This window comes from Rhea pennata, chromosome 12 (genome assembly GCF_028389875.1).
Source record: "Rhea pennata isolate bPtePen1 chromosome 12, bPtePen1.pri, whole genome shotgun sequence".
NCBI classification, from domain to species: Eukaryota; Metazoa; Chordata; class Aves; order Rheiformes; family Rheidae; genus Rhea; species Rhea pennata.
In genome coordinates, this window is record NC_084674.1 from 13,049,772 (window position 1) to 13,076,611 (window position 26,840).

General features: G+C 42.5%; 1 protein-coding gene across 3 annotated transcripts in view; it reads right to left on the minus strand.

The window, feature by feature from the left end:
- The window catches only part of CHCHD6 (coiled-coil-helix-coiled-coil-helix domain containing 6), a 115,189-nt gene that overhangs the window by 14,172 nt on the left and 74,177 nt on the right, over nucleotides 1-26,840 (minus strand). For all 3 annotated transcript variants that reach the window (XM_062585516.1, XM_062585518.1, XM_062585517.1), the window contains exon 7: nucleotides 25,557-25,692. In XM_062585516.1, the coding sequence (XP_062441500.1) occupies nucleotides 25,557-25,692 (136 nt within the window). The remainder of the gene's footprint in view (nucleotides 1-25,556; nucleotides 25,693-26,840) is intronic.

The following is a 26,840-nucleotide window of genomic DNA, read 5'->3' on the forward strand; positions in this document are numbered from 1 at the left end:
TGCGAGCGTGTGCCTACGAATTCGTCGGTGACTGCTGGAGCACGTGGCTCCACAGCTGCCTGCAGAACCGACGCGAAAGCATGCGTGCACCCGCAGGCCTAGCCCTGCCTCTCCGAGTGCCCTGAGGGATGCCGGCACGGGCCAGCAGAGCCAGGTGGGTCATCTTTATAGACCTACCAAGGGGTACAACACCGTCCAGGCCCTCTCCACAAATACTTCTGTTCATCTCTGCGTAAACGATGTTGCCAGCTCATATGAAAGTCTGATGATGAATGACGTAACTATGAAAATGTCAAAGCTTCATTTCCCAAAATCATGTTCTTGCATTAAATCTTGGCTTCTATTTAATACTAGAGGCTGTGATCCTCATGCTTGCAAAGAAAGCTTAAAAGTGGAATAACTTTTTTTTTTAAAAAAAAGCATAAATTAGAACACAAATGAGATTTGAAAAGCATACTGCTCTGGCAATTTGAGGGAGACGACTGTTTTGGTTGGTTAGTTATTGCTTGCAGGGGACACTGCAGATGTGTGAACTCTTATGTAGCTATAAATATTCTCTCTCACAAGAAAATGAGCAGTACTGCACACTCTTCACATATTCAAAACCTAAGACAGAAGTAAGAAACTCCCCACAACCCACAAGGTTGCCCTGTAAATTGGTTAGAAATGCACTGGGGTTATTTCATTTCATTTGCCTTCTGCCTTCCTTCAAACACTTGAGTCACATTTTCATACCTACCTCCACTAGGCAGGAGGGCTGGATTTTATTTATTCTTTTTTTTTCCATTATTTAAAAAACATAACTAAGGTTCTCACATACTTATAAAACTTCAGGAACAACTCTACAAAACTAAGGCAGTAGAAAACATGCCAAATATGTAAAGATTTGGCAACGCCAAGTGCCTGCCAATCTCTCTGTGGCAGGAGGAATGTCTGTCCTTCAGCCAATGTTTCTAAGCATTTCTAATCCCAATAGCCCATATACATAGAACACACCTATGCTGCCAGCTGTCTGGGAAGAGATCTTGACATTTTGCAGAAAATCACATCCAAGTCTCCCCTGAATATCAACATATGACAGGAAAAAAAAAAAGAAGAAGAAGTAGGTCTTAAGACTAGATTGTTATATTTAAGTGAGAGCTAAAGTTAACATGGTCGAGGCAGTGGGGAAATGAGCACAGCTTGAATTACCGCACGTTGAGTACCAACGAACCAGCTTCCAGCTTTCCTAGATCCTCCCTTTCCAAACCACAACCGGCAGTCCTGGGTTAGCAGCTGGCCTGTCCCACTCCTCCTCTCGTGAGCCAAAGGAAGAAGGAATTTAAGTGTGAGGAAATTGAGGCTTGTGCCATCTTAAAAAAATAAGAGACGGATGTTTTCAAAACCTTCTGCTTCATGCACCTGAAGAGAGAAACTGCAACTCGCTCTCTGAGCTCCAGCTTCACGGATAACTAGGCAGGCTTGGGGAGATCAGGTCTTGCTCTCTGTGGATAGAGTAATGGGACTGCAATGTTCTCTTCCAAAAAAGAGTAATGAGGTACCCAAAAAGCCTGCAGCAGTGTGAGAGAAACAAATGCTGTTAGATCCTTCACAGGCCAAAGACGGATTAACAATAACAAAACTAGCATACCAGGACCTATCAACAGCCTTGCAAGCGCTAAGAGGAAGCTCAGGCAGGGCAGTGACACCCGCCTGTGTTATGGCCCTGCTATTATTATTGGCTTTCAAATTCCCACACAATCCAAGTGTCCAAACAGCTTTGAAGCAAGAGAGCAAGACAGGCAGGTGAATCTGAACTCTCATCAGCTATCTGAAAAGATGGTATAAATACCTTGCATTTCAGTGACATTTTTCATCCGCAGCATTTCCTAGACATCCATTCAATCTCAACACTCCAAACCACAGAAGTAATATCTGCCCATGTAGAGACTGGCAAATAAACACAAGTTAAATGACTGTTCAAGGTCATCCAAGGACTACAAGACAAAGCCACACACATCTAGCAACCAGGTAATTCTTCCCTTTTGAAAGGCATGCAAATACACACACACACGAGATCAAAACTGCTTAGCCAGGTGCAGAGCCTGCTGTGATCAACACAGCTTCACTGAGTAGTGATTCTTATTGCCGTTTCATCAGTGCTAAAACATATGAAAATAAATAAATAAATCAAGCCTTTATATCAAAGTTCATTTAAACAGATGCAAATAGGGATGTGGAAGTTTGCATCTGGGCTAAGTTACTACAATCCATACATCCCATTTGTCTGTTAGTTTTTAAATTACCCACCAGCCATCAACAATTTAAGCCTCTCCGAGAGGCAGAGATTAACTAGGAATTGCTAATAAAGAAATGATGCTCATCTCTCACTCCGGTGAGATCAACCTCATGATAAGTTGTGGACGTTTGGGAACAAAAGTGAGCTTCCTACCAGCAAGAAGAGAAACAGAAAGATGGGAAAATGCTGCTATGGGGAGGGGAGGATCTGGAAGGCAAGATTATCAGGAATGGATTCACATCCACACTGCAAACCATAGACTTTTATCAAATGCACTCAGTATACCTGGAGAACTGAGCACTGCACTTCTGTCCAAGCGGCAATGCAAATGAGATTTTCAGTGAAAGACAATGAAGTCAGTATGTAAATATTAATTTAAAAATCTAGTCGACAAAGCCTCAGTTGATCTATAAATAGCTGTTATATTGGCAGGTGATGCTGAAAGCAGCTATCCCAGCTCTTCTTCCCACAATCTTCCAATGCCATCTTGTTTTTATTGACCCTGGAGACAGGACGACTTTGAACTGTACGCAGCTTGCTCCTCTGCTGCTACCTGCAGAGCAGGCATGAAGACTCCACTCTACAATACATATCTATCAAGGCCCTTTAAAGACAAGGACTGAGTGGCACTGAGCAGATGATGGCTTGCAGTGCTCAATTAAAGAGAGCAAAAGATTCAGAGAAATGGAAACATCATCCAGCCTCGCTTTTAAGCAGGAGGTGAAGAGGGAGTTGCCCACTCAGGTACATCAGCCATTCAGGGAATACTTGTAGCAGGCACTATCCATCTGCATTTACATACAGACTTGGTAAGCTAGGCATCTGGGATAGCAACACCTCTAGTAAGTCTAGGCCACCAAAGCAGCATTTTGCCATCTCAGAAAACGCGAAGTCGAATCCTGATTTCTTTCCTCTGTTTTACTCTCTCCGGAATTACAGTTTTATAATGCATAATACATTTTACAACCCTCTACCAGCTTTTTGTGCTGCACACACAGGAATCCCCTCTTTCACAGGGGCATATGATGGTTGTTTAACAGACAGCAACACTACACAAGAGTTTAGGGCTGGCAGTCAGGAATATTGCATCCTGATAAAACCACACAGCACAACAGAATTATCCAAAGTGCAGCACGGCCAGCATCCATGGAAACCATGTGAATTCTGATGTTTTAGGCTATTCACATGGATTTATATATATTCTCCCATGGATTTATATATATTCTCCAAAAGTCTTTCAAAATCTCAGTTTTCCTTTGCTGCAAAGAACAGTGACAACAGCCCTGGAGGGCTGGGCTTGTAAATAAGCAGATTGAGTAAGAGGAACAAAACGGACTTTGTTATCCTCCCCTCCCACTTGCTTCAAGTTTCTCAGGAAACCTCCTGAACACAAGAAGTCACTATGTAACCACTTATCATAGGGCTAGAAAAAAGGGAAAAAGAGGGAGGGGAGGGCAGAGAGAAGCTCGAGACCACAAGACCAACACTTTCTTTTATAAGGCCCACCATATTTTTACAGGTTTTTCCAGCGGCAGGCGCTAGAGCATATCCCGATGGGAACCTACTGCGCCAGGCGCTGCGTTCCCATCGGCAATGGCAGCGCCTGGGTGTGCATGGCAGTCAGAAGGGTGCACAGAGGCATGCTGGAGCTACACACACAGAGAGTCCAGGTACGCATCCTGCGCATAGCCTACCCAGGTGCTGCGCCATTAGTCCTCAGCACTACCTAATCGATTAGACGAAAAGCATTTTCAGGACATCTGTGTGTGCTGCCACGGCACTGCAGATGTGCTCTAAAAGATCACAGTCATCTAAACCAATGGAAGTAACATTTTCTATGTAGCAAGGTTTGGACAGACGATTGTTCCTTCATTTATCAAAAAAAAAAATTCAAAAATCGTTTTTAAAGCAAGTTTTAAATGCAAGGGTTAAGCAGAAGTTTATAGGCTTGTAACTCTGAGATGGTCAGATCTTTATAGTCTAGTCTTTACGGCCACCAGGAACTATGGAAAGGAAGCCTCTCCAATAAGGTTCACTTACTGTGCTATCGTTTTCAAATGGTCTTGCTTCTCTTTTCCATTATTTATGGAAATAGGACAGACAAGTTTAGTCTAGCAGAACAGAAACTTAAGGGGAGAAAAAAAAAAAGGAAAAGAAAAAAGTCATGCTGAGAAACCCAGGGAGTTTAGCAAGGGAAGTGCTACACACATTGCCAAATGGTTGATAATAAATAAAGGAATGAGCTGTTCTCTTTAATTGACTAGAATAAAACTAGAAGTAATAGATTTGCAATAATCTTTACTAGTATTATTTACTCTAATAAAATTTCCATAAATCTAGTAGCAATAGATGCAAGTGGCATCAAGGAAAAAATGAAACATTTTACACAGTTCAGGAAATGGGAGATGCTGCAACAAGGCTAAAGAATTGCCTTCCCAGGAGAAATTCAAGGCAGATGCTGACTCCTTTCTCTTTGACATAAAGGTACATACAAACCTGCAGTGCTAAACAACCCAGCAAAAGCTTGTTCTAGTGCCCTTTCCTGCAGCTCTTGCAAAGTTGTGGCTTCCTTTGTCCACTGTCTCCTTTTCATACCAGAATTTCCATTACCCAGATCCTTGATTTCAGAGCCCAGTCAGTTATAATCCAGCAGTTCTAACAAGCTGGGAATCGAAGAAAAGTTTAACTTGGTTTGGTTCTCTCTGAAGCAAATTTCGAGCAACCAGAGCAGAGAAAAAAATCCAGCTTATCCAGAGTAATTCATTCTTCACGCTTGTTTAAACATGGTCACTCACCGAGGACAGACTGGCAGCCTTCTTTGCGGATTGTAGACTCCACTGCACTGCTAGGAGCTGTACTGAGACAAGTCCACATCACATGTCAGTGGAGATGGACTGCATCCTCCAGCTCGTGGATGGAAAGATCAAACTGCCAGAGAGGTTCTCTTCATGGCTGGGTATGCTTTTTTTTTTTTTTTTTTTATTTTTTTGAAATCGACAAGCAAAGCCAATTAAAGTTGATAAAGACACATTCGTTGCTGATTTTTCCTTACTGCCCACTGCTCAGTGCTAGAATAATGGATAATGTTCTGCCTGTGGGTGTATTTTCTAAGATCTGTCAGTTCTGACAGCATTTTGGCACGTGGATAACTTAAGATTTATACCAAGGGTCCAGGAATGCACCATTTCTCAGTAGCTGATGGGTACATTTTTCAGCAAGGCTTCCCTAATTAAAGGGCTAGAAAGAGATGGGATCAGATTGATAGGTTTGCAGTCAGATATTTTACACTCACTTTGATGAAATATAAATCACTTTCTGAAACTTCTGGACACATGAGAAAAACATACAAGAAACTACAGCGATGTGTCCAAAATACTACAATTACTTATTCTCAAATTCCACCTCTGCCCCTACAGTGAGACCCTAACCAGACATGCTCAAGAAAAGCAATGCTCATTAGAAGGAAAGGAGGGAAGGAGGAAAAAAAGAAAAAAAAAAAAAGGAAAAGGGAAAGGAAAAGGAAAACTGATGCTAAGAAATGAGACACCTCTCAGGACACTCCCAGCGGGAAGTGGTTTGCCCCGGTCCGGACATAAAAGGTGTAACCATCCTTGGAGCATCAACTGAGGCTGGGAACACTACATTAGTATTGACTGCTCAGTTGGTAACCTTCTCTGCCAGACCAGTGGGAAGTTCTGCCTTGTCCTCAGCTATCATAGCATTGCAGCAGCCCTGGAGAAACCACAGTCATATTTAATACTTTGACTTTAATACATGTAAAACTAAAGAGAACATTTTGCCTGTTGGCATCACTGTCTCTGTCAGAGTTCCTACCCCTATGTACATGAAATATAATTCAAGAGAGACCAACTACAAGATCTTTCGGAATACCCTCAACCTGGTCTGGTATTAATGGGATCTGCAAATACTGAGCTATTCTGGGGAAAAACAAACAAAATCCCAGGGTGACAGTCCAGTATCACAACGTGAAAGTTCATGAGTTTCTTGCTCCCAGAGCTCTTTCCAAAGCAATCTACCCTTACAAAATCATCCAGAAAAAGACTCACAGAATAACCATCTGGAATGGGGAAAAAATGTTTGTTGGTAATTTAAAGCATGAAAATGAAGGATTACAATGCAGAACAACCAGGATGTGAAAAGCATTTCCAGGCACTGAGAGGTTAAAACAATTATTTGAACAGCTGGGAAAATTAAAATGGTAAAATAATAGCTACCCTTCAAAATTCTACAGATGCAAAGAGACTCTTCAATGAATAACTGATAAAGGGGAAAAAAAACATTTTAAAAAGAGAAACTGTTTCATGCATGAAGGTCATACAAGTAACAGCTCCTCTTAAGTACCTGGATTTTCAGACTTGGCAAGAGATGAAGTAGTGGAGTTAACACAGCTGCCTTTTACCTCTAGAGATCTAGGGTCAAATCCTGAATATTTTAAGTTACACATGAAAGTGACTTTGGTCATGCCTGTTCTGCTGCTTTTTTGGAAACGTTTCTATATCACAGGACAAGCAAGGTCACCATGTGATCACACCAGCACTGGCATAGCGGTTAGTTTGCTTTCTTAAGGCAATCCTGTCACTGGCACAGACTCACAAGGGTGCAGCAACTGTTGCAACTCTAGAGCAGGCAAGATTCAGATAATTTTACTATCCCATTATCCAAAGCTCCCCCATACACAGAACCTCCTCTAGCAAGAGTGTGATGGCATGTAACTTTTCAGAAAATTACAGTCTATAAGCAGCAGCAGCTAGACTTTTCAGGAAAAATTTAAGTGGGAAGAACAGCATTGCTCAGGACCACAGTGTATAAGAGTCCAGGCATGGACAGTATACAGAGCACTGATCAAGACAGAGGACACTGACAGGCGGATTTAAGGGTCCCATAGCTCTAGTAGGGCCACCTTCAGGTGGCATGAATACTCTGAAAGAGCACAGCTGGGGAAAGTCTTTCTGCCACCTGGCTCCGGTTATCCTTTTCATAAGCAATGGATCCTTTCTCCACTGGCTGTTTTAAAGCAACAAACCAAAAATCTTCAAAACATAGAGGAGAAATTAACAGCTGAATAGGCAGCACTGCAAGAATGCCAGCTCTTCTCTGTACTTCCCTTCCCTGCACTTCAAATGCACAGCTTCTTCCACATAAATACGAGCAAACTATTACAAGAACATCAACTGAACACACCTCGTCAAATAGGGTCAAAACATGGGAATCCTTTAGCAAGGACAGCCAGAATCAGAATGGGAGGCCACGTTCTTCCCTCCCACTCAATTCTTTCATCATCTTCATGATTTACTAATGCAAACCAGTTTCCAACTGGAAAGTCTAACTACTACTTCTTTCCTTAAGTAAAAAGAGAAGTCAGATAAACACAAAGGTCCACCTAAAAGGAGATCTTCTTTCTCTAACAAAAAGGCTCTGCTATTTTAGATTTATTATTAGAGCATTTCTGGAGAACTAAGACGGAGCCTACTCAATCTGCATGTTTCTTTCCAGCATCTAGTCTATTTAACCTATCCTGGATATGACTTCTGTTTTTCTCCACTTGATAATTAGCTAGTACTGAGACCAGATGCTATCAAGCACCTCCCTCTAACATTTTAGGCTCCTCACCATATTAGAAGAAAACATGCAGAGTATGAGCTTACAAGCCTCTCCCACGCTTCTTGCTGCAATCACCTTGAACATCCACAGTGAAGTGAACTAGGTTTGACCACTTCCAAGATCAGAAACTTCCAATACGTTGCAGAAAGGAGCATGCACTTCCCCTGTGTCTATAACCAAACCAAAGTGGCTGATACAGAAAGTAATCGGACCGACAGAAGGTTTCAAGTAGAAGTCTTGACCTTCCCATGATCCTGAAGGACCCTGTGACACATTTCTGCAAGAGTCAGGACCCTGGTATTCTGCCAAACTACATATAGTTGGTTTAACTAAAATTATGACTGCAGCTTCAATTCAATATGCCATCCTTCACTTCCAATCCCAATCTGCTGGAGAGAGCTGTTGAACTGTTAAGCAACTGCCTTTCCCTGCCCCTTAAGTGCCCTCATTGCAGTGATGCCTGAATAGATGCCAGTAGCTCCGGCTGGACTGCAAAACCATTTACAGAATTCACCAGCTGGGCATAGAAGTATCTACCTGCCTTAGTGGGGTTGCTACTCAGGCTGGGAGAACAGCTAATTCATCTTTGGTGTCTTGTCATGATACTGATTGTGATAAGGACATAAACCAGGAATACGACAGCTTGGCCTCTGCCTGTACCAGCATGACGATCAGTGATCAATCTTTTACCTGCCCACGGCAAACAATTCTGCAAGGCTGATGTCTAGTTAAGTAATGCACTTTGGGATCTTTCGGGGTCAAAAAAAAAAAGTGTATAAATGTGACAGGGTGGAAGAAAAATAAAGAAGCAGAAAAAGAAAGTGTGCAGCTTACATAAGGACACACCTTTTTGCCCTTCTTCCATGAGAGTCTCTGAATCTTACCCATGTTTCCTGAAGTCACTCTCCCCTGGGCCAAGCCACTTTCCTTTTTAGGGAGGTGCACAGGGCAATGCAGTGGACTACTCTACGTCCTTATGCGCCTCCAGTACTCACAGCCCAAAGATTTCTCTGCTCCTCTGATCAGCCATGTTCAGATGCATATTTAAAATAAGACAGACACTGAACTCTGCCTTGCCCCCAAGGGAACTGCAGTTTCCTCTTTCCAAACCGCCAGTTCAGTGCTGCAGGGAATAGGCAGTCTGGTGTCAGCTCCAATACAGGTTTTAAAGTGAAAGGAATGCAAAGAGGACAGAAGAAAAGAGGAGGGAGGGAGGAAGGGAGAGGGTGCAGGGACTCTGGAAAGAACCACGTGAAACAAGATAAAGGAGAGAAAGGAAAGATCTGAGCACAAACTCTCAGAGGTGAGTAAATGAAGAGGCAGAAAGAGGAGGAGGAGGTAGTAAATACAGGCAGTAGCATATGTCTAGCTTTCTTATACATACCAAAAGGAAAAATTCTACAGGTGGCTAGAACTGCTCATGCTAGGAAATCCTAGATAGTAGCAAGGATATTGATTATTTCCAGAAGGTCAGCCACAGGCAGTTTAAAACCCAAGCACACTGCCCACGGTTTGAATTTCAATCTCAGAATTTATCAGAGGAGCTATATAAGAACAAGTTACACTTGCCTATAACCACAGTCATTTGATAGATACTGTTCTGAACTAATGGGGACCCATACCATTCCTAGAACAACAATCCTAGCAATCTTCAGCACACCTCAAAAATTTAAGTAAAACAAACTGAAAATACCATAGATAAAATAACTTGGCAGTGCCTTACAGAACTTGATTCCAGTGCCAACAGGCCAAAAGATTTCAGGCCTCAGGGCTGCATGTTCTAAGATCCAGTTCAATAGGAATAGCAAATTTCTGGTGTTTTTAAACTTATATAAAGGGTTCCAAGTAGTTAACCTCAGGAAATCAGGCTTGGAAACTTCAAGATGTTGTTGGCTTTACATTAAATAAATAAATAAAAATTAAGCAAATACCTAGAAGTAAACTTGCAGATAAGAAATTGCAAGTCAGAGAAATTAGAAGGGCAGGTTCTTACTGCTCAACAACTCACATTCCAGAAGCCAGTCAAAGCTTCAGGGGCACACGAGAAATCTGTGCCAAGATCAGGAAATGCTTCCAATTGTTGCCTCTGAAGCAATTATCAAGGAGAAAGCAAGCTTGTCTGTGGTGAAATACGCAGGGTGGTGTGAACTTACCACCTTGCTGTCAAAAATGAAGTGAAACCAGGTACCATGGTCAAGTCCAAGTGCAGCCAAGGGAAGCACCAACAGAGTGTGCAAAGTAAGAACAGAGTCTGCAATTGGACAAATTAGAAACAAGTAATGACCAGGTGAACAGATCGTTCAAGAACTGGATCCAGGATAAAGGTGGAACAAGTGAACGTGACGAAGAGCAAGCAAGACCCTGGATGTCAAGTTACAGTCTAGAGGCTTGTGAACCATTTCAGAGCCACTGAAGAAACTCACTTATGTACTCAGCAGGCAAGTCCAAACTCAGTCAGATCCAAAACTGCTGTGGAGATTAACTGCAGCCAGCTACAGACTAATACACAGTCCTTGTCACCTTTCAGGCAAATAACAGTGTAGAAGACTGCTGGGCTTTCTTCTCTCAAGAGAAGCAGCCTACTTCAACCTTAAAGTGCCACAAGACTCCTATTTCTTTATGTTATCCCTTAAGAAAAGCTTTTCATAGAAGCCATGAAAGCTTTTTGCACTGGACAGCCAGAACCGAAGTCAAGCAAAAATGGCAATCTACTTGGCTGAACAGAGATGCCATTCAATATGATAGCCACAGAAGCCCATGTTGACAACTGTTTGAGACAGTAGTTCAAGATATTAAGAGAGTCAGAATTCCAACTTGCAAGATTTACATAAAGCATATTTTGAACCTGATCCTTCTGCTACAGTTGGCACCTAGAGATCCTCTCCCTTACTTCTGCTCCTTTACATCATGTGCTGTATGACATCTACCAAAGCCATCATCTTTCCAGCAGGAACAGACAGGACTTGCTGTTAGGTCTCCCCAAATGCTCAGATCAGCTCTCTTCTCCATATTGGATCTCAGATTCCACAGCTTAGTGAAGCAAGAATATGAACCTAAGATTCACGTTTCCACGATGGGATTTCCATAATGATAGCAGATCTTGTTCTAGATACAACCACTGTGAACTTTGTGACGTGAACTAAGCGTGAGATAAATGAGCAGACAGCGAGGTGGATTGAGAACTGGCCAATAGGTAGAGCTCACAGGGTTATGATCAGGGGTGCAAAGTATAGTTGGAGCCTTGTAGCTAGCGATGTCTCCCAGAGGTCAATATGGGGTCCAATCCTGTTCAACTTCTTCATCAGTGACCTGGGTGAAGGGACAGAGTGCCTCCCCAGCAAGTTTGCTGATGATACAAAACAGGGAGGAGTGGCTGATACATCAGAGGGCTGTACTGTCATTCAGAGGGATCTCAGCAGTCTGTGCTTGACTGGATATATGGGCAGAGAGGAACCTCATGAAGTTCAACAAAGGCAAACGTAAAATCCTGCACCTACAGAGGAATAACCCCATAAACCAGTACAGCCTGGGGGCTGACCTGCTGGAAAGCAGCTCTGCAGAGGAGGACCTGGGGGTCTTGGTGGAAAATAAGCCGACCATGAGCCAGTAATGTGCCCTTGTAGCCAAGAAAGACAAAGGTATCCTGGGATGCAGGAAGAGGAGCATTGTCAGCAAGTCAAGGAAGGTGATCCTCCCCCAGTACTGAGCCCTGGTGAGGCAGCATCTGGAGTACTGTGTCCAGTTCTGGGCTCCTCAATACAAGAGAGACATGCAGCTACTGGAGAGTGTCCAGCAGAGGGCTGCTAAGTGATCAAGGGACTGGAGCATCTTATATGAAGAAATATTAAGACAGCTGGGTCTGTTCAGCCTGCAGAAGAGAAGACTGAGGGAGGCTCTTATTAATGTGTGTAAGTATCTGAAAGGAAGCTGTTGACAGGATGGGGCCAGACTCTATTCAATGGTGCCCAGTGACAGGATGAAAGACAAGCACAAACACAGGAAGCTCTGCCTGAACATGAGGAAAGACTTCTTTACTGCAAGGAGGACTGAGTGCTGGAACAGGTTACCCAGAGAAGTTCTGGAGTCTCCTTCCCTGGAGATGTTCAAAAGCTGTCTGGACACAATACTCGGCAATGTGCTCTAGGTGATCCTGCCTGAACAAGGTGGGGTTGAACTAGATGATCTCCAGAGGTCCCTTCCAACCTCAACCATTTTGTGGTTCTGTGACAGGATGTGAATCCTCTCCTTTATATTTCTGCCGTGTGATGTCACTATTTATTTCTTCACATCCCCTTTCTTCTACAGCACTGCACTACTTCATTGACTCAACAACCACATGAGAGCGTGAAGGCAGAGGCAGGCTTTCAGACTGAAACAGCTGGTTTTCTTCATGGTATCATGTCCCAAAGAGGTAAGGAGTCACAGGAAAAGAGATTGTGCTTATTCTCAACAACTCCGCACCAGAGAAGAAAGCACAATCCTACTGGCTTTGAGAAAAGTGCAGCAGTGAGATTTTAAATATATTTCATACTACTGATGCACCCTATCTGAAGATTTCAAGTGAGAGGAGGGCATAAAGAAAAATCAGACTTCAAAGCCTACCACTGTACTCACAGGATCTGAGAAAATTTTATAAAAATGATCCCCTGCTCTACTGTCCAAATCTTATATGCAGATCTGCTGACATGACCAAGTCTTCGTGGCAACACTTTCCACACTCCTGTTAAGCTTTGGAATCTGTCAATAAGGCAAAAGTGAGTTTAGTGATAGACAGACCAAGAATAACCAGAGGGGACTGAAGGCAATGTTCAAAACTCATTGACTCTGTGACTGAGAGCAATGACTGCCAGAGACAACACTGACCCACATCACAACGAAGGACTATACTGAATACCCACCTGTGAGTTGGTATCTTAAACTATTTCATTCAAATGCAGGTGTTTGTCACTCTGGTACTTTGACTTGCCATACAAGCACAACATTGCAAAGTTTCCTCTTCCCCAACCCAAAGTACTGTCCTGCCTCGACACACAGGAACAGAAACAAGCTACCAAGGAACCAACAATTGCCTGACAGCTAACTGCAGAGACTGCTATCAGCAGGAAAAGGTGCTCAGGCCATCCAGAATCAGCAGTTGCTCTGGTCCCTAGAGCTTATGCTTCCCAAGTGTGAAATAATCTGACTGGACAACATAAAAAGGGGTGCAGGGAGCAAAATCACAAGCTACCTTAAATATATACTTTTTTTTTTCTCCTTTCAAGTTGCTCACACCCAATTCTGTATCTTTTACCTTATTCTAGAAAGGAAAATAACAGAACGTATATTAAAGGATCAAGCTATTAACTTCTGAAGGCTGGACCTCTGTGCAGCCCTCTCTTGCAACGAGAGTTTTGCTTCTGTTTCTCAGAAGCAAAGAGAGAAATGAATAGTTGGATAGAGAAGAGAAGGTGCATTCCAAAGGCAATTCCTAAAAATAAAACTGCTCACTGTCTTCTTAATTGCTACAGTGTCACCCTTGTTGAGCCTCTCCAGTGACGCTGATTAGTGGTAACTGCAAATCAGCAGGGAAATCAAGGACCCTCAAAACATTTAAGCAAGTCAAAGAGTCCCCATGCGGAAACAAGCTATTCCATGGGCAGCAGAACTGATGACATTTGGATTAATCCAGATTCATGTCTCAAGATTAAGTTCCTGTGTGACCAAACTGATGTCTAATAAAGAGCAAGTCAATACCATTCCCTCTGTAAGTGCACTAGTGGGGTTCCTCTCCTCTACCTAATTGCCTGCTTTTGCAAGACATACAGAAACTTATTACTTCAGAGCCTTTGTGCCTTCTGAGGAACATCACTGCAACTACTCAGAAGGTTCAGAGCAGGACGAGAGTGAGAGGGAGACTAGGCTCACAAAGACACCCCAGAAGGTTATGTAAGCCCCATTTCCTTACTGAGGAAAAAGAATTCAGATATGGTCAGTGAGGGGGGAGGAACACAACAAAAAGAAACACATTCAGAACTTATGCAGGCACATTAAACCCAGACCAATGTTACCCGTGACGCTTGAGCAGGCTCTGCTTCGCTCTCTAGAGGTTGCTCTGTATGTGACAAAGCTCCTGACCTTCCAACATCTGTTCAGTTTCTATACAAAAGCAAGTCAGGGCCCTATAAGGCAGTACGACTCTGTTGACATTTCAGTCCCTGAGAGAGAAGCTCTCCCTCGGCTTTGTGTCAGCCACCTCTGGCTATGTCAGAAAATCGTGCATAGTTTGTTCTCTCAAGCAAAGCCGTTTGCCTGTGCAAAGGTTCCCTGCAAACAGATGGATGGAGGCAGCTGGATGAAGATCTGGAATCATTGCACACCATCTCACCTTGTATTATTTATCCACATTTACTGAATACAGTCTGGCTTTAATCCATCAGTGCACAAAACCTGCTAATACAACTACATGATTGGAAAGACCTTCCTAGATTTTACAGAGCTCTATTGCAGCAAATGTCAAAGCTCAGCAAAACAAGAAGGAACTAGGAACTGTCTTGGGCAGTCTGCAATCTCCCTTGCTCTTTCCCCTGCTGCTTATGTTTGATACTCCACTAAACAAGGATCTTGAGCGCGCTCTATCTCAAGTCCATGCCATAGCTTTGTGTGTATATGCAGCCCACATCAGAACAAGTTGGAACAAAATATGAGATTCTCATTTAATAGCTTCCAAAGCACTTACTCTTCCTGAACAGAGTGGAGCCTCAAGCGCTTCAGATTTTTTTCATAAAAACTGGAAGAAGTGGAACTTAAGAAAAATATTATACCCTATCTATCCTCAGTAAACAAACGTGAATCTTGAGTGCTTCTGCTCCAGGAAGGTCAATTTGGAGTCTATACACATGGTTTAAGCTCAGCTTTTGCAGAACAATAAGGTGGCACAGTGCAAGCCACCCACAAAAATTTCCCTAGTGCACCTCAGGCCTACCACAGGGCCTTCATCACTTTAGCTCAAGGTACATACAGCTAAGAAGATCACCTGAATCACTGCGTCCAATCTATTTTTCAAATTTCCACAAGACTTCAGGACTTTGAGCCTCAGGATCCTACTGAACACACTAAGAGTTGGTACTAAAAGACCAAATGTAACAGTGGTGAAAGGCACTGATAACATCCTAGGGCCCAGAAATATTATGGAGCTCATTAAAATGATGATAATTCTAAAAAGTAGGCCACCTTTAACACTACTGAAGACAAAAGTTCTCAACAGTTCCTGCTAATATGGCCAACAGTTTATGTCAAACTCAGTACTTGGTCTACATTTGAGTCTATCAGAAGACACCATCAGAAGCTGGGAGGCTACCATGGAAGCACAGAGCACAGGGCAGGAAAGCAGCACCATCAGCTTAGGATATAGCATGTTCTCCACTAAGAAGTGCTGCACTGGTTCTAAGCATGGCGTTAAACATAATGCCTGGTTAAAGGGCTGTGCTGTGTAATGCTGCTGTTTTGAGGGTGTATCATTTTGGTCGCTGTGCTGTGTAAGAAACTTAGTGATAATCCTGCTGTCCTGAGTAATTATATCCTCCTCACAGATGGGTTTCCTACAGCTTCAGTTGGAAGGGCATTTCACATTGCTTGTTTGCATGTGTCAGGGGGATGTCAGGGGGACCGGGAACAACTGGAAACACCCACATAGTTCATCTACATATGATGTTTACCTGTGGCCAGTGTTTCAGAGGAAGTACCCATTTTCTCCCTTCTTCCACCATAAAAAGAAACCAGTATACATGCTGAAATATGGGATTCAGATGGCATAAAGACAGCACAAATAGTGATTCAGGCTCCTTTCCAATCTCTGCAAATATCAACAAGTCTCTCTCTATATCATAATCTTAAATCTTTCTACAATGACAAATTCTCCTGCTCTGTCGAAGAACTTCTTTCATAAAAAGTTAAAGTTCATAATTGAAATAGAGTAAATTACTTGCCCTGCTTCCCAGCTAGAAGACAAAACTTCACTTCCTTAATATTTAGAATTTATTCATAATTTAAAGGAGTATATAAGATTAAGTTCTTCCTGAAGTTTATACCATGAAAACATGTTTACTTAGTCTTCTTTTCTGAGCCTCCCTCCAATTCTGAAACACACATATAATCACTTTGCCAGCCACAGTTTCAATCCTTGACCCAAAGGCTCACAGTCCTATCAGTAAACCTCAACAGCAGCAGTGTAAGGACCAATCATGAAACATGCACTGCTTGTCTTATCCCCTAATAAGCAGCAATCAGAATCCACAAATTAGTTCAGTCCAGTGTCTCTTATCTATTTCCATGACAATCAAGAGCCCATTACATAGAAAAATCTCAGAGCAGAAAGTCCTGTAACCTAAACAGCTAAAGAAGAAAGGTGTCTCCTAGTCAGAAACTTAATAGCTCAGATAGCTAAGTTGGGATAGTGCACAGTTCTAAACAGGAGAATATACTGAATAAACTAAATGTAAAAACTTTACAGTAGTCTGATCTAAATGAAGGGGGGTGAAAATGCTCCAGCTGCTATCACCTTACTAACTTTTAAGCTTCAGTTATCTAATTTTTAAGTTCAAATATCCAGTTTCCTGAAGATATAACCTTGTTAGCCAAGCAAAAGGCAATTCAAAGGTCCAGGAATCCGTACACATGATGCAAGTAACTGTAGCAGGAAGTACTACGTCAGACTCAGCAGAAGGACACCGCGTCCTGCCAAAGGCTGCGTGACTTGGACGAGCGGATGCTCCCTTCAGTTTCTAAGGCAGTGCCCGCAACATAAAAATCACCAGAACACTTGGTCCAACCTTCGCCCTTGCTGGCAAACTTAGAGGAGAGTCCAAACATTGAGCAAATGAAGAACTAAATTCTCTTTTTTCGTACAAAACATTCAGATCAGATCAGGACTGAAGCATACGCTCCACAGAGACGAAACTGGAACGATCACTGTGCACTCTTTAATCTGTTTCAGAGTTAAAAACCACTCACAATCTCCTTAAACAAGCTTTAATCTCATTCTGAGATGGGATCTAGGTATCCGCAAACAACCAAAAAGGCTGCAGATGTACTGGATGTTGCTCAAAGCCTCCAGTCCTCCAATAAAAGAACAACGTAATATTGCTTTACTGGCAGACTGAACCAAGCAACCCTTATCTTCACCCCCCCCCACCACCATGTAGCTCAGTAGAATAACCCAACAGATGATCTGCTCAGGAAAATAAACCCCATCCTTGTGGGCAGCAAACATGGACTGATAAACCGAGTGGAATAAAATGCAGAGGCAGATGGGTGGAGGTAATCGGAAATGACAGAAAGATAAGCAGGCAGAGGGCAAGCAAAGAGCTTGAAGGACAGATGCAGAAAAGCAGAGATTTTTACAGAGTACAGATATTCGAAAAGTTAAATCAACAGCTTTCCAATAGCATTATTTTTAAAATCATTCCCCCTAATATATGCAGGGAGCCAGCTGCTCTCAAAATGACCTTTAAACTCTACCTACGATACCTTATTAGACTAATTCAGAGCTAGAGGTTGGCTGAACCTGAAATCCATTTATACAGGACAAATCGGCATTCAGCAGGGACAAAGAGCAAACACATTGTCAAAATAATTTTGTCTGCATTTCTGGACACATACTCGGGCTTAACACAATAGCGCTATGAGCACCTCCAACTCTAGAAACAACATGATACACATGGTGCTGCAACACCAATCTAACTCAAGCCTTCAGTTACCACTTCCCTCATATTGGAAAGGTAACAAAATTCTAATTCCAATATGTGGCATTTTTGTGGACTTGTTCTGTGAGTCTAGAGATCTCAAAGAGCCCTCCAGCAACTCTCAAAGGCCTCCACAAAGACCTTTAATATCCCACAAAGTTGTTATAACCAAAAAATCAAGTTTCTTGCCAGCAGATCACAAAGCATCAGTAGCAGAGCTGACTCAAGTGCTATGTTAAAGTCACTGTGATACACTGACTTTAACACATACTGGTCCTATTTTGGAGCACTGAAGTGCAGAAGGATTACTTTAAATGGCTACAGAAAGTCCAGCCAGGACTGACAGTAATAAATTGCTTAAGAAGCATTTCAAGTATACTAGGAAATATCTCCAGAGAAGGAAGAGCGTTAGACAGCAAGGCAGTGTCACAAAGCGGTGAAAACCGTAAGTAATTAATGCAGGCACCAGGCAGAGAGAAGTCTCCTCATAAAGTTTACGTTTTGTGAAAGGTGAATGCTCCACAGCCTTGGACATAGAGCCTTTGTAGGGAGAGCAAATGTAACCAAGCAGCATGAGGATGACTTCCCCATCCTTCTCCTTCAATACCACACACCTCTGACTGACAAAGGGACTAACCTCCTACTAATAAGAGGGCTTATCCTGTTGATCGTCAACTTCTCAAGATCTCTTTGGCCCTGCAAAAAAAGAGCTAGTTATAATGGTCTTGTTTGCTTGGTAGCAACTCTTCCACTGGATCAGGACCAATGCCACCAGAATAACCTCTCTATATGCTATCCACAGAGGCAGATTCAGCTGACTGGTGAAGGCATTAAATCCTGCTCCTCATGAGAGCCATCCAATCTCAAGACCTGCTAACAAAAGTCAGTTGATGGATGGTGTGTGAAACCTGAAACTGCATGTAGCAAGAAACCACCCTGTACAGACTACAACCAGCAATGAACGTAACAAATTTTCTTTCCCCAGTTTGTGATGAGGACTTAAGACACCGCAGATATAATTTTCCAAGCTACAGCTAAGTTATCAGAGAATGGATCTAACATTAGTGCTAAAGTTAGGAAAGCTAGGGCTATTCTGGAACATCTTAGAAGTGTGAAGGCATTTGACCACTGACCTTCTGCTTCTAGCCAGCAGTTGCTATCGACAGCAATTTTTGTGGATCTGTTTCAATCTAACTTCAGCAGTAAAACACACAGTTTAAAAATTGGAAATCAACTTCCTTCTGTCCAAGACTGCTTGGTCATCAGTCTTCTAGAATTAACCTGAGTAAGAATTTCCACTTCCAACTTGCCAACACAGTGCTACAAATCTTTTGCGAAAAAAAAAAACATTTGGTATTAAAACAGCATGATATATCACAACACTCTCTGACTTCCAAGCAGCTATTTCCCATACCAGATGAGCTCTATCAAACAAAGGCTACTGTTCTCAAAAAAAAAAAAAAAATTGACTGCCACATCATATAGAGAACATAGAATCAAAGAATCCTGTTAGATATGGTAGCTCCATCTATATGCCCAATAATTTAAGCAGAAAAAAAAAATCCTGATAGCTGTTCATGAGAGAAAGGCAGTTATTTCCAAATAGTGCTTGGCCTTGTTGTGCTTGCAATTACGACACTCCACTTCAATTGAAGGTTTTCAGATTCACCCACTCAAAGATCACATCACAGCACAAAGTCAAATGCTATGATTTCGCATTCCTCACTGTATAGCTCTTTTAGTATTTTTATTACAGAAAATTTTCAGACTGTTTTTATACTGGTTCAGGTAAACCAACTTTCTAATCAAATAGAGCTGCAGCACAGACCGCATTTTAAATGTGGTAAAATACCAAAGAGTTCAAATTCAAGAAAAGTAGCAGTGTCTTGACTTTTTTTTCCACTTGTAACCAAGCTGGCTTCAAAGTGATCTGTGTTTATTTATGCATATTTAGATTAACTTTACCTTACAGTATACCTAAGATCAGAACCATTAAGAGAGAAGTTAGACCCAAAGGTAATTTTGCCTCACTGAAACAAGGTCCAAAAAACCAAAAACAGAAATTCAAAAATAAATGCACAAGGTAGACAGTTCTGGAGAACAGAAATGGGGTCATCAAGTCCTCTTTTCAGACTAGGAGAGGCAGAGCGTGGAAGAGGAGCCTTGAAGGAGAGTCAGCTGTGCAGAAAAGTTTCAATCTGATTTAGGCTCCTGTTTTCTTTGAAAATGACAAATTTCAGAAGGTGCCACATTTGGGCTTTACGTAATAGGTGGACTGCAAACAACAGGTAGAGAAAGGTAGTAGTTCATGTGGGTTAGTAAGTGCTGACGATACACCAGGCTTTGCAACATCAGGGCTTTGTGAAGTGTTGCGATACACAGCAAATAAAGAACTTATGCCTTCAGCTTCATAAATACAAGGGGGATGCAGCAGCCATTTCCATATTAAGTAGGCCAACATTTTACTCTGGGACATGCCTCGTATATTAAGATGGCGGTTTACATCCTTTCAGTAGCTCTGTATTTCTGGTTTATCCACTGACGAATTCTTGGGGATATGAAACATTTTTGAATAGGCACCACAGACCCACCAGAATCAAGAACTGCCGCTTCAAAATCAAAATAGTTAGTTTCCATCCTTTATAATTAGAAGCAAAATGCAGATCATTTTCACCTTTGCAAATAACAGGTCTGGGGAATGCTTGGGCACAGTTAATCCAGCACTGCTCTCCTCTGTGTTTACGACTAAATAAACAGCAGCTGCCTGCAGCTTGCGGCCTCTCCACCGATTCCCTTGTGGGGGCCATTTATTGAGTCATAAACTCCTCCGATAGTGTTATCACCACAGCGTTTGCACAAATAAAGGTCGGAAGAAAGAAAGATTAAAAGACAGAATCGACTTTACAGAGAAAAGCAAGAGAAACACTTTACGGATGTATTTGCTTTGAACAGGGACAGACAGAGAAAAGGTAGGGCACGTATCCACCTGACAGAGGATGGCTGAGCATCCTACTCCAGATACAAAATACACAGATTTATCTGAAACCACAAAGTTGAATTTCAGAATGCTCAAAAAACCCTAAAGCCTTCCAAGTCAGATAAACTGTATTTCAAGCAGCATACTGTGTGATATATTTATATCTTCTCTATGTGACTTCAACAGCTAAGATCTACCTCTGCAGAATCTCAGAAAGAGAAAAAAATCCTGGTATTTCTCAAGCACAGATACTCCCCTCACTCTATCTGGCCAAAGTCTTCTTCCTCCAGACGTGTGTTCTACATGCTGGCCACTAATCTTTAATTCAAAACCTATATGAACAGAAAGCATTTTGCAATCTATCAGAATGGAAACAGCTCTATAAAGAGAGCTTAATATTACCTGATGATAGGAGACACCTGCAGTGCAACCCACGGCATCCAGAGCATCCTGAAGCTGATTCTATTAAGGAGAGAGAGATTCAAGCGGTGGAAAGGACAACTCCTAGCAGGCCATGCTCCAGCTTGAGCCAAGACACTCAAGTGAAGCTACTTGATCTGGATGGGACACTGCGTGACCGTATCTGCTGCGTGTTCTCAGTAACAATAATTGAGGTCACCACCCACAAATTAAAAGCAAACTTCAGGTAGAGTTGCAGCGCTCTGCCCTGCGTGTTAAACAGGAACCAGGCTTTCCAAAGGATGACTTGGAAAATTAGAAACAGGAGATTGATCCCACTACCTTTTATTACAGTCAAGGGTAAACGAGAATGCCGAATGCTCAAGGTTCTATTAAAAAACTACCTCTGCTGAAATCTAGTCAGATCAGAGTGATTTGCAAGGGCTTGTTTGCATAGCACAGTGATTCACAGCAAATGAGAGTGTGAATTTTCCCTGCACTTCCATTACTATCTGAGAACATCCATACACAGAGAAGTTGCGGCACAATAAACTCATTCTCTAGTTTATTACATTATGATTTCCCTACGTAGACAAGCCCTAAAGCCTTATTTGAAGCAGGTTTACATTTGTCTGTTATGTCTAGTAGACTCATGAGAAGTTGGATGTAGAATAGGGAGAGAGAAAGACTGCAGAATTATGAATGGCTCCCAGCTCGATGTATACACCTCCTATTGACAAGGGAATACATGTATCTGAGTATGCAGCTCTTTATAACTTGGTTTGGCCAGAAGCTAGAGTGCTAAAACTTCAGCTCGGTCCCTCTATGAAAGACAAGCATCTAAAAGACACACTAAGAGAGCACTTGGAAATAAAAGGATACATGATCTTCACTAGGACACACCTTTCTGCACACTTGTGCCAGAAGATGCTGTCAAAATTCTCAAATCACACTACTGTATGGTCACCAGAGGCCACATTTTTCAAGTGGCAGCTAGTCAGAGATCCCGTTGTACAATCACTGATTACATAACAAATTAACCAACTAAAACTCCAGGGAAATTCAGACTTGCCTGAGGATGTGAATAGGAAGTAAAAGAACCGGCAGAGTCACACAGATATTCTAAAAAGCTTGTATGTCAGTGCACATTTGCGGGGGGGTGGGGGGGAGATTATTCAGTAATAGGGCTTGGACCCCCCAAAATTGTTTTTCCCTTCCATCTGGACTCAAAGTAAGCAAATACTCACGTTTCCACTGCCCACTCTCCTTTTCCTTCTACATCCTCTTCTTACTGGCATGAAATAAAACGGTGGGGAAACAGCAGCAGCAATTTTCAATTCTCATTATCTAACGGCAGCAGTAGCTCTTGGTGAAACTTGTGGTCAATAAACTACAGGCAATTTGAAAAGACACAATGGGAACTGCCCCTCCCACAGCTGTCCCATTATCCCAGCTCTTATTAGATTTAAAACCAGCGATTTTTATGCCGTAGCTGAAGTCCTGCAGAGCCATGAAAACAGGCCACCAGAAAAGATAAAACACTCCTAAACTAAACAGCAGACATTACAGTAACGTACAGCCAGCGGACAGCGTAAGCAAAACTCAGGAGGCAGCGAGCGACACGGAGCCCGAGCGGGCCAACGCCGCTGCTGCGAGCCAGTGACTGCACATCCACAGCTTAGCATTCAGCACGGCGGAAGCGGGAAAGCCAGCGGGTTAGACGACGCTAGCCAGGAGCGTACCAGCTGCAGCGCTGACGATCGGAACAGCTCAGCAAACACCCACAATACAGGCATTGACTTTGGAGTTCATGGTATAGGCGTATCTCCTAACCAGCAGAGAGAAATACTTGCCAGTGGATGGCAATTCAGCTGACCTATTTTAGATGACTGCGTTAGGATCACACGTGCTCTAGTGGTGCCTGTTTCTCTCCTTTGACTACAAAAAAATCCAAAAGCCTTGACGATCAGAAAACATACAGAACAGGCAGAATCAGCCGCATCAGCACTACAACAAAATAATTTTTCCAATAAGAGGGCCTGTACAGGAAATGAGAGCAGAAAATAAATTTCAAAATTCATGAAATGATTACTTGATATATTTGTCTGTGGGGTTGAAGTAACTGAGGATGCATCTAACTTCCTGGCTCAGAGACACGCAAAGCAGAAGGCAAAGGGAAATGGGTGCCCAAAGGAATGGTCTCAAACCAACCCAGTAAGGGGGAAGATGCAAGGAACTGTAGTCATCCACTGTGAGCTGTAATTTTCATTCTAGAAATTTAGAGCTTTCTTTCTCTGAGTCTAATGTATATTGCACCCTGGAGACATTTTTACCAGTCATCAAAAGAAACTTGCAGAGAACCAGATGCTTCATTAAAGAATATTCACAAAGCCTTATAAAATCTTCAGTGAAAAGCAGAAGAACAAATCACCAGCATGCAAGTGAGCTGAAGTCACCCATCCAGCTTTAATTACAACATCCTCCAGTCCTGGAAAACAAATTGTGTTTTAAAAAAAATAAGATAAAATAAAAAATTCTGTCCCTTCTTTCCCAACCTGAACTTCCTCAATGAGGAATATGAGAGACTGAAAGCCATTTGGCAGAATATGCTAATTTAAGCTTAAAGAAAAATAGGAGCTTAGAAGGGGGAACGGAGGAGGGGGATTTAAAGCCCTTCGTGAAAAAACAGCTGCTCATGATTGCTACCTGCTTCTCAGGAGTCAGAGCACTCAGAGCAGTGAGGCAAATCGTAAGGGCTTGAGCTGTTCTTGGATAAAAGAAACCACAGAAGATGTACTGGCTTACTTGTAAGTTTTATTTGTACTTGTTCTTGCAGAATCCTTTAATGCCTATATCTAACCGTGAGACTCAGTTACCCATTTCCTAGTCTCTCTTGCTCCTTCTTAAAACACAGCAAGGAGATTTTCTGTCACCTTGCCATCAACCATAGTAAATTAATGTTCTGTGCACTGATCCTTCCAGGAAGTTTCTAAAAGAGCAGAAAAGTATTTCCAAATTCACTGGACACTCTGGCAAACGAGAACACCCCCCATTTTTGCCTTATGAAGAAAAGGTACTAAAAAAACACCCCACTACACAAATCCAAGGAAGCTCCAAGTTAATGGGATCTTCCACTGCCCTCTGCTGTTATCAGTCATTCAGCTTCCAATTTACTCTTTAATAACGCTGGGCTGGGGCTCAGGGCTGGCAGCTTCCCAGCCCCTTTCTCAGGCGGGTTGGAGCCGCAGCTTGCAAATATGCTGAAGTTTAATGCAATCTGTCTTCTTTGGTAATCACATTCCACCCGCACTGCATGCAATAAAGATGTATTGGTAAATGCATTTGCTAAAGATATACTCCACTGAAAAGGCTACAAGCCTGATTTACAGGAGACAAGCAGGAAGCACCAGGTAACGGAGGCTGGCAATAGATGCGCCAGTGCTCTGCACACAGCAACAGAGGGCATGGATTGTGCAGCAGCGGCACCACTTTCCTTTAAAGCTGAGAAAGAAAAAGAAACCACACGTTTTGGGAGCTGGGGACTTTAAAGATATCAGAGAAAAGCCCTTTCCCTGGCAGCTTTAACCTTGCTGATTTGCAGACATACAAAGACCTTCTTTGTAAACAGGAAGGAAAAAAATTCCACTAGGACTAGCAACAACATTTGGTCTAATATATCCTGACAATTTTCCCATCTCCTTCTGTCGGGCTTCTTCTGGGAGCCGGCTGGCAGCTTGTTTCATGTTATACTTAAATCAGGCATACAGCTTTCCCTTACAATGCTAATGCGACAGAGAAAGACTGCTTCTATGAAATATCCACCTTCCCCCCCCTTTCACATTAGTAATCCCACGAGAAGAGTCTCAGTTTTCTGTTCCTAAAAGGCTCCATCCTTTCCCCAAACCCACCCTACTACAGCCTCAGCATCCTTTGAAGAATTTCTCCACAAAGTGTCCATCCTTGAGGGACATCGGACCAAGAAGTGAATTTTCCTCCAGGGACCAGCCAGCATCATTTACAGTCTGGACATCACAAACAGCAGCTTATGTCTTTCCTATCACTTTCCCCAAAACCATCCTAGTCATAACATCCTAACACTGCATTTTGCCTTTCTCCCTCTTACTTGCTTAAATGGCCTAATGCTCCTCCAAGGTGCTGAGCAGCCACAGTCCTAAGGCATTAACAGAAGCTACTAAGACTCCGCTTCTCTGAAAACAGCTTTTCTCACACAGTAACAAAAAAAAGCTTTCCAATTGTGAGGTCCCATAATGAGAGCAAGGATGTTTAGAGTCCATTCAAAATATTGCTGACATTGGCAAAAATGAATTTGCCTACTGTTTGCAGAACAGTAAAACTTGTGAAAAACAGCATTGCGACTGACTTTGAAACCTAGGAGTGCCAATACTACTGTTTTGGTGCCAGCTCAGCATAACAGCACCTGCTGATAGAAGAGATGTTAGGACATACTACAGCGTGAGTGGGAAATGTGAAAGTAAAAAGGTGGATCCGGAGGAAAAATCTGTCTCCTATCCAGTGAGTACAACAGGGAAGTTTTTGTTACCTTCTGAGCTGCACTAACGCAGCGCTGATACTCCTTAGCCAGCTCCGAGCATTTGAGCACTTCATGTTTGTTTTCTTGGTAGCACTTCAGAATTTCAGATTGCAGCCTTGCACACACAGGATCAGTGCTCCTCCTCCTGCAGGGCAAACAAGAACAGAAGAGGCATGAAGACAAGTTCTCACCTACTTAGTACCACCTTACTAGTGGCAAAAATACCAATTTTGCCTTGGAGTCACCTAGTCCTAGAAAATAAAGAAACCAAGGGAGCAGCATTCAAAAGGGGTCAAATGGCCAACAGTGTCTTTCAGCTGAAAAATCCAGAGTACTTAGCAGAAAAAAAGAGCATACTCTTTCTAGGTTGGAAGATGAGGGAAGTTGTGTTTTATCCTTAGATAAAACATCATCTCTCCTCTACAGTTAGGAAAATCAATTCCAAGGAGTTCAATGATTTCCCCAAGTCACATTGGAAATCTTTGGCAGAACTTGGGAATCCCAGCTGGACCTGCCGAAGTTCTATCATAGTCTGATGAGGGCCTGAATGGCTTTTTGAAGGAGTCACCTCCATCTATTGAATTCTCATCTATTTAAACACTTCAGAAAAATCCAGCATGGTTGGAAACACTGCAGTCCTCCTAGTGACTAGAAAAAGCAAGGAACAATAGGAGGACCAGGTATCTGTTTCTTACGTTTCTGAAGTAATCAGTACTCATACCCCATAAGCGGCATTATCAGCTACCCAAGAACAATTAGAGATGTTTCTACATAGACCGTAATGTGCACGTGTACATATGGCACATCATCAGCAACAGTACCAATAAAGGGGAAGGTTGTTGCAAAGTGCTGCCAGCAACAACGGCACTAACACACTAATGATAGTGTCATCAGCTGCACAGACACGCAGACACAAATTGCAGGAATTAGCAGTACTACTGCCACGGTATATTTTACATGAGGACAGTGAACAGATGCTTAGGTACAGCAGTTCTCAGATGCAGCCTCCCAGAACAACAACAACAAAAATTTAATTCCTTGCATATCCTGCCCCAACATGGTCACAGATCTGTGCGCAAACCTCAGATACGTCTCTTCTTTCCCAAGCAGTTGACAGTACAGGCAGGCACGAATGCCACACGAATTCATTGCCACAGTAACAGCAGCTGCCCATTCAGCAGCAGCGCTTCATAATCAGACAGGGAGGAAACCTGACCTACTTCTAGGGCAGGTTTCTTTCATCAGGTAAAACAAAGAGATTTCTAGGAATATTAAGATCTTAAGGCAAGATTT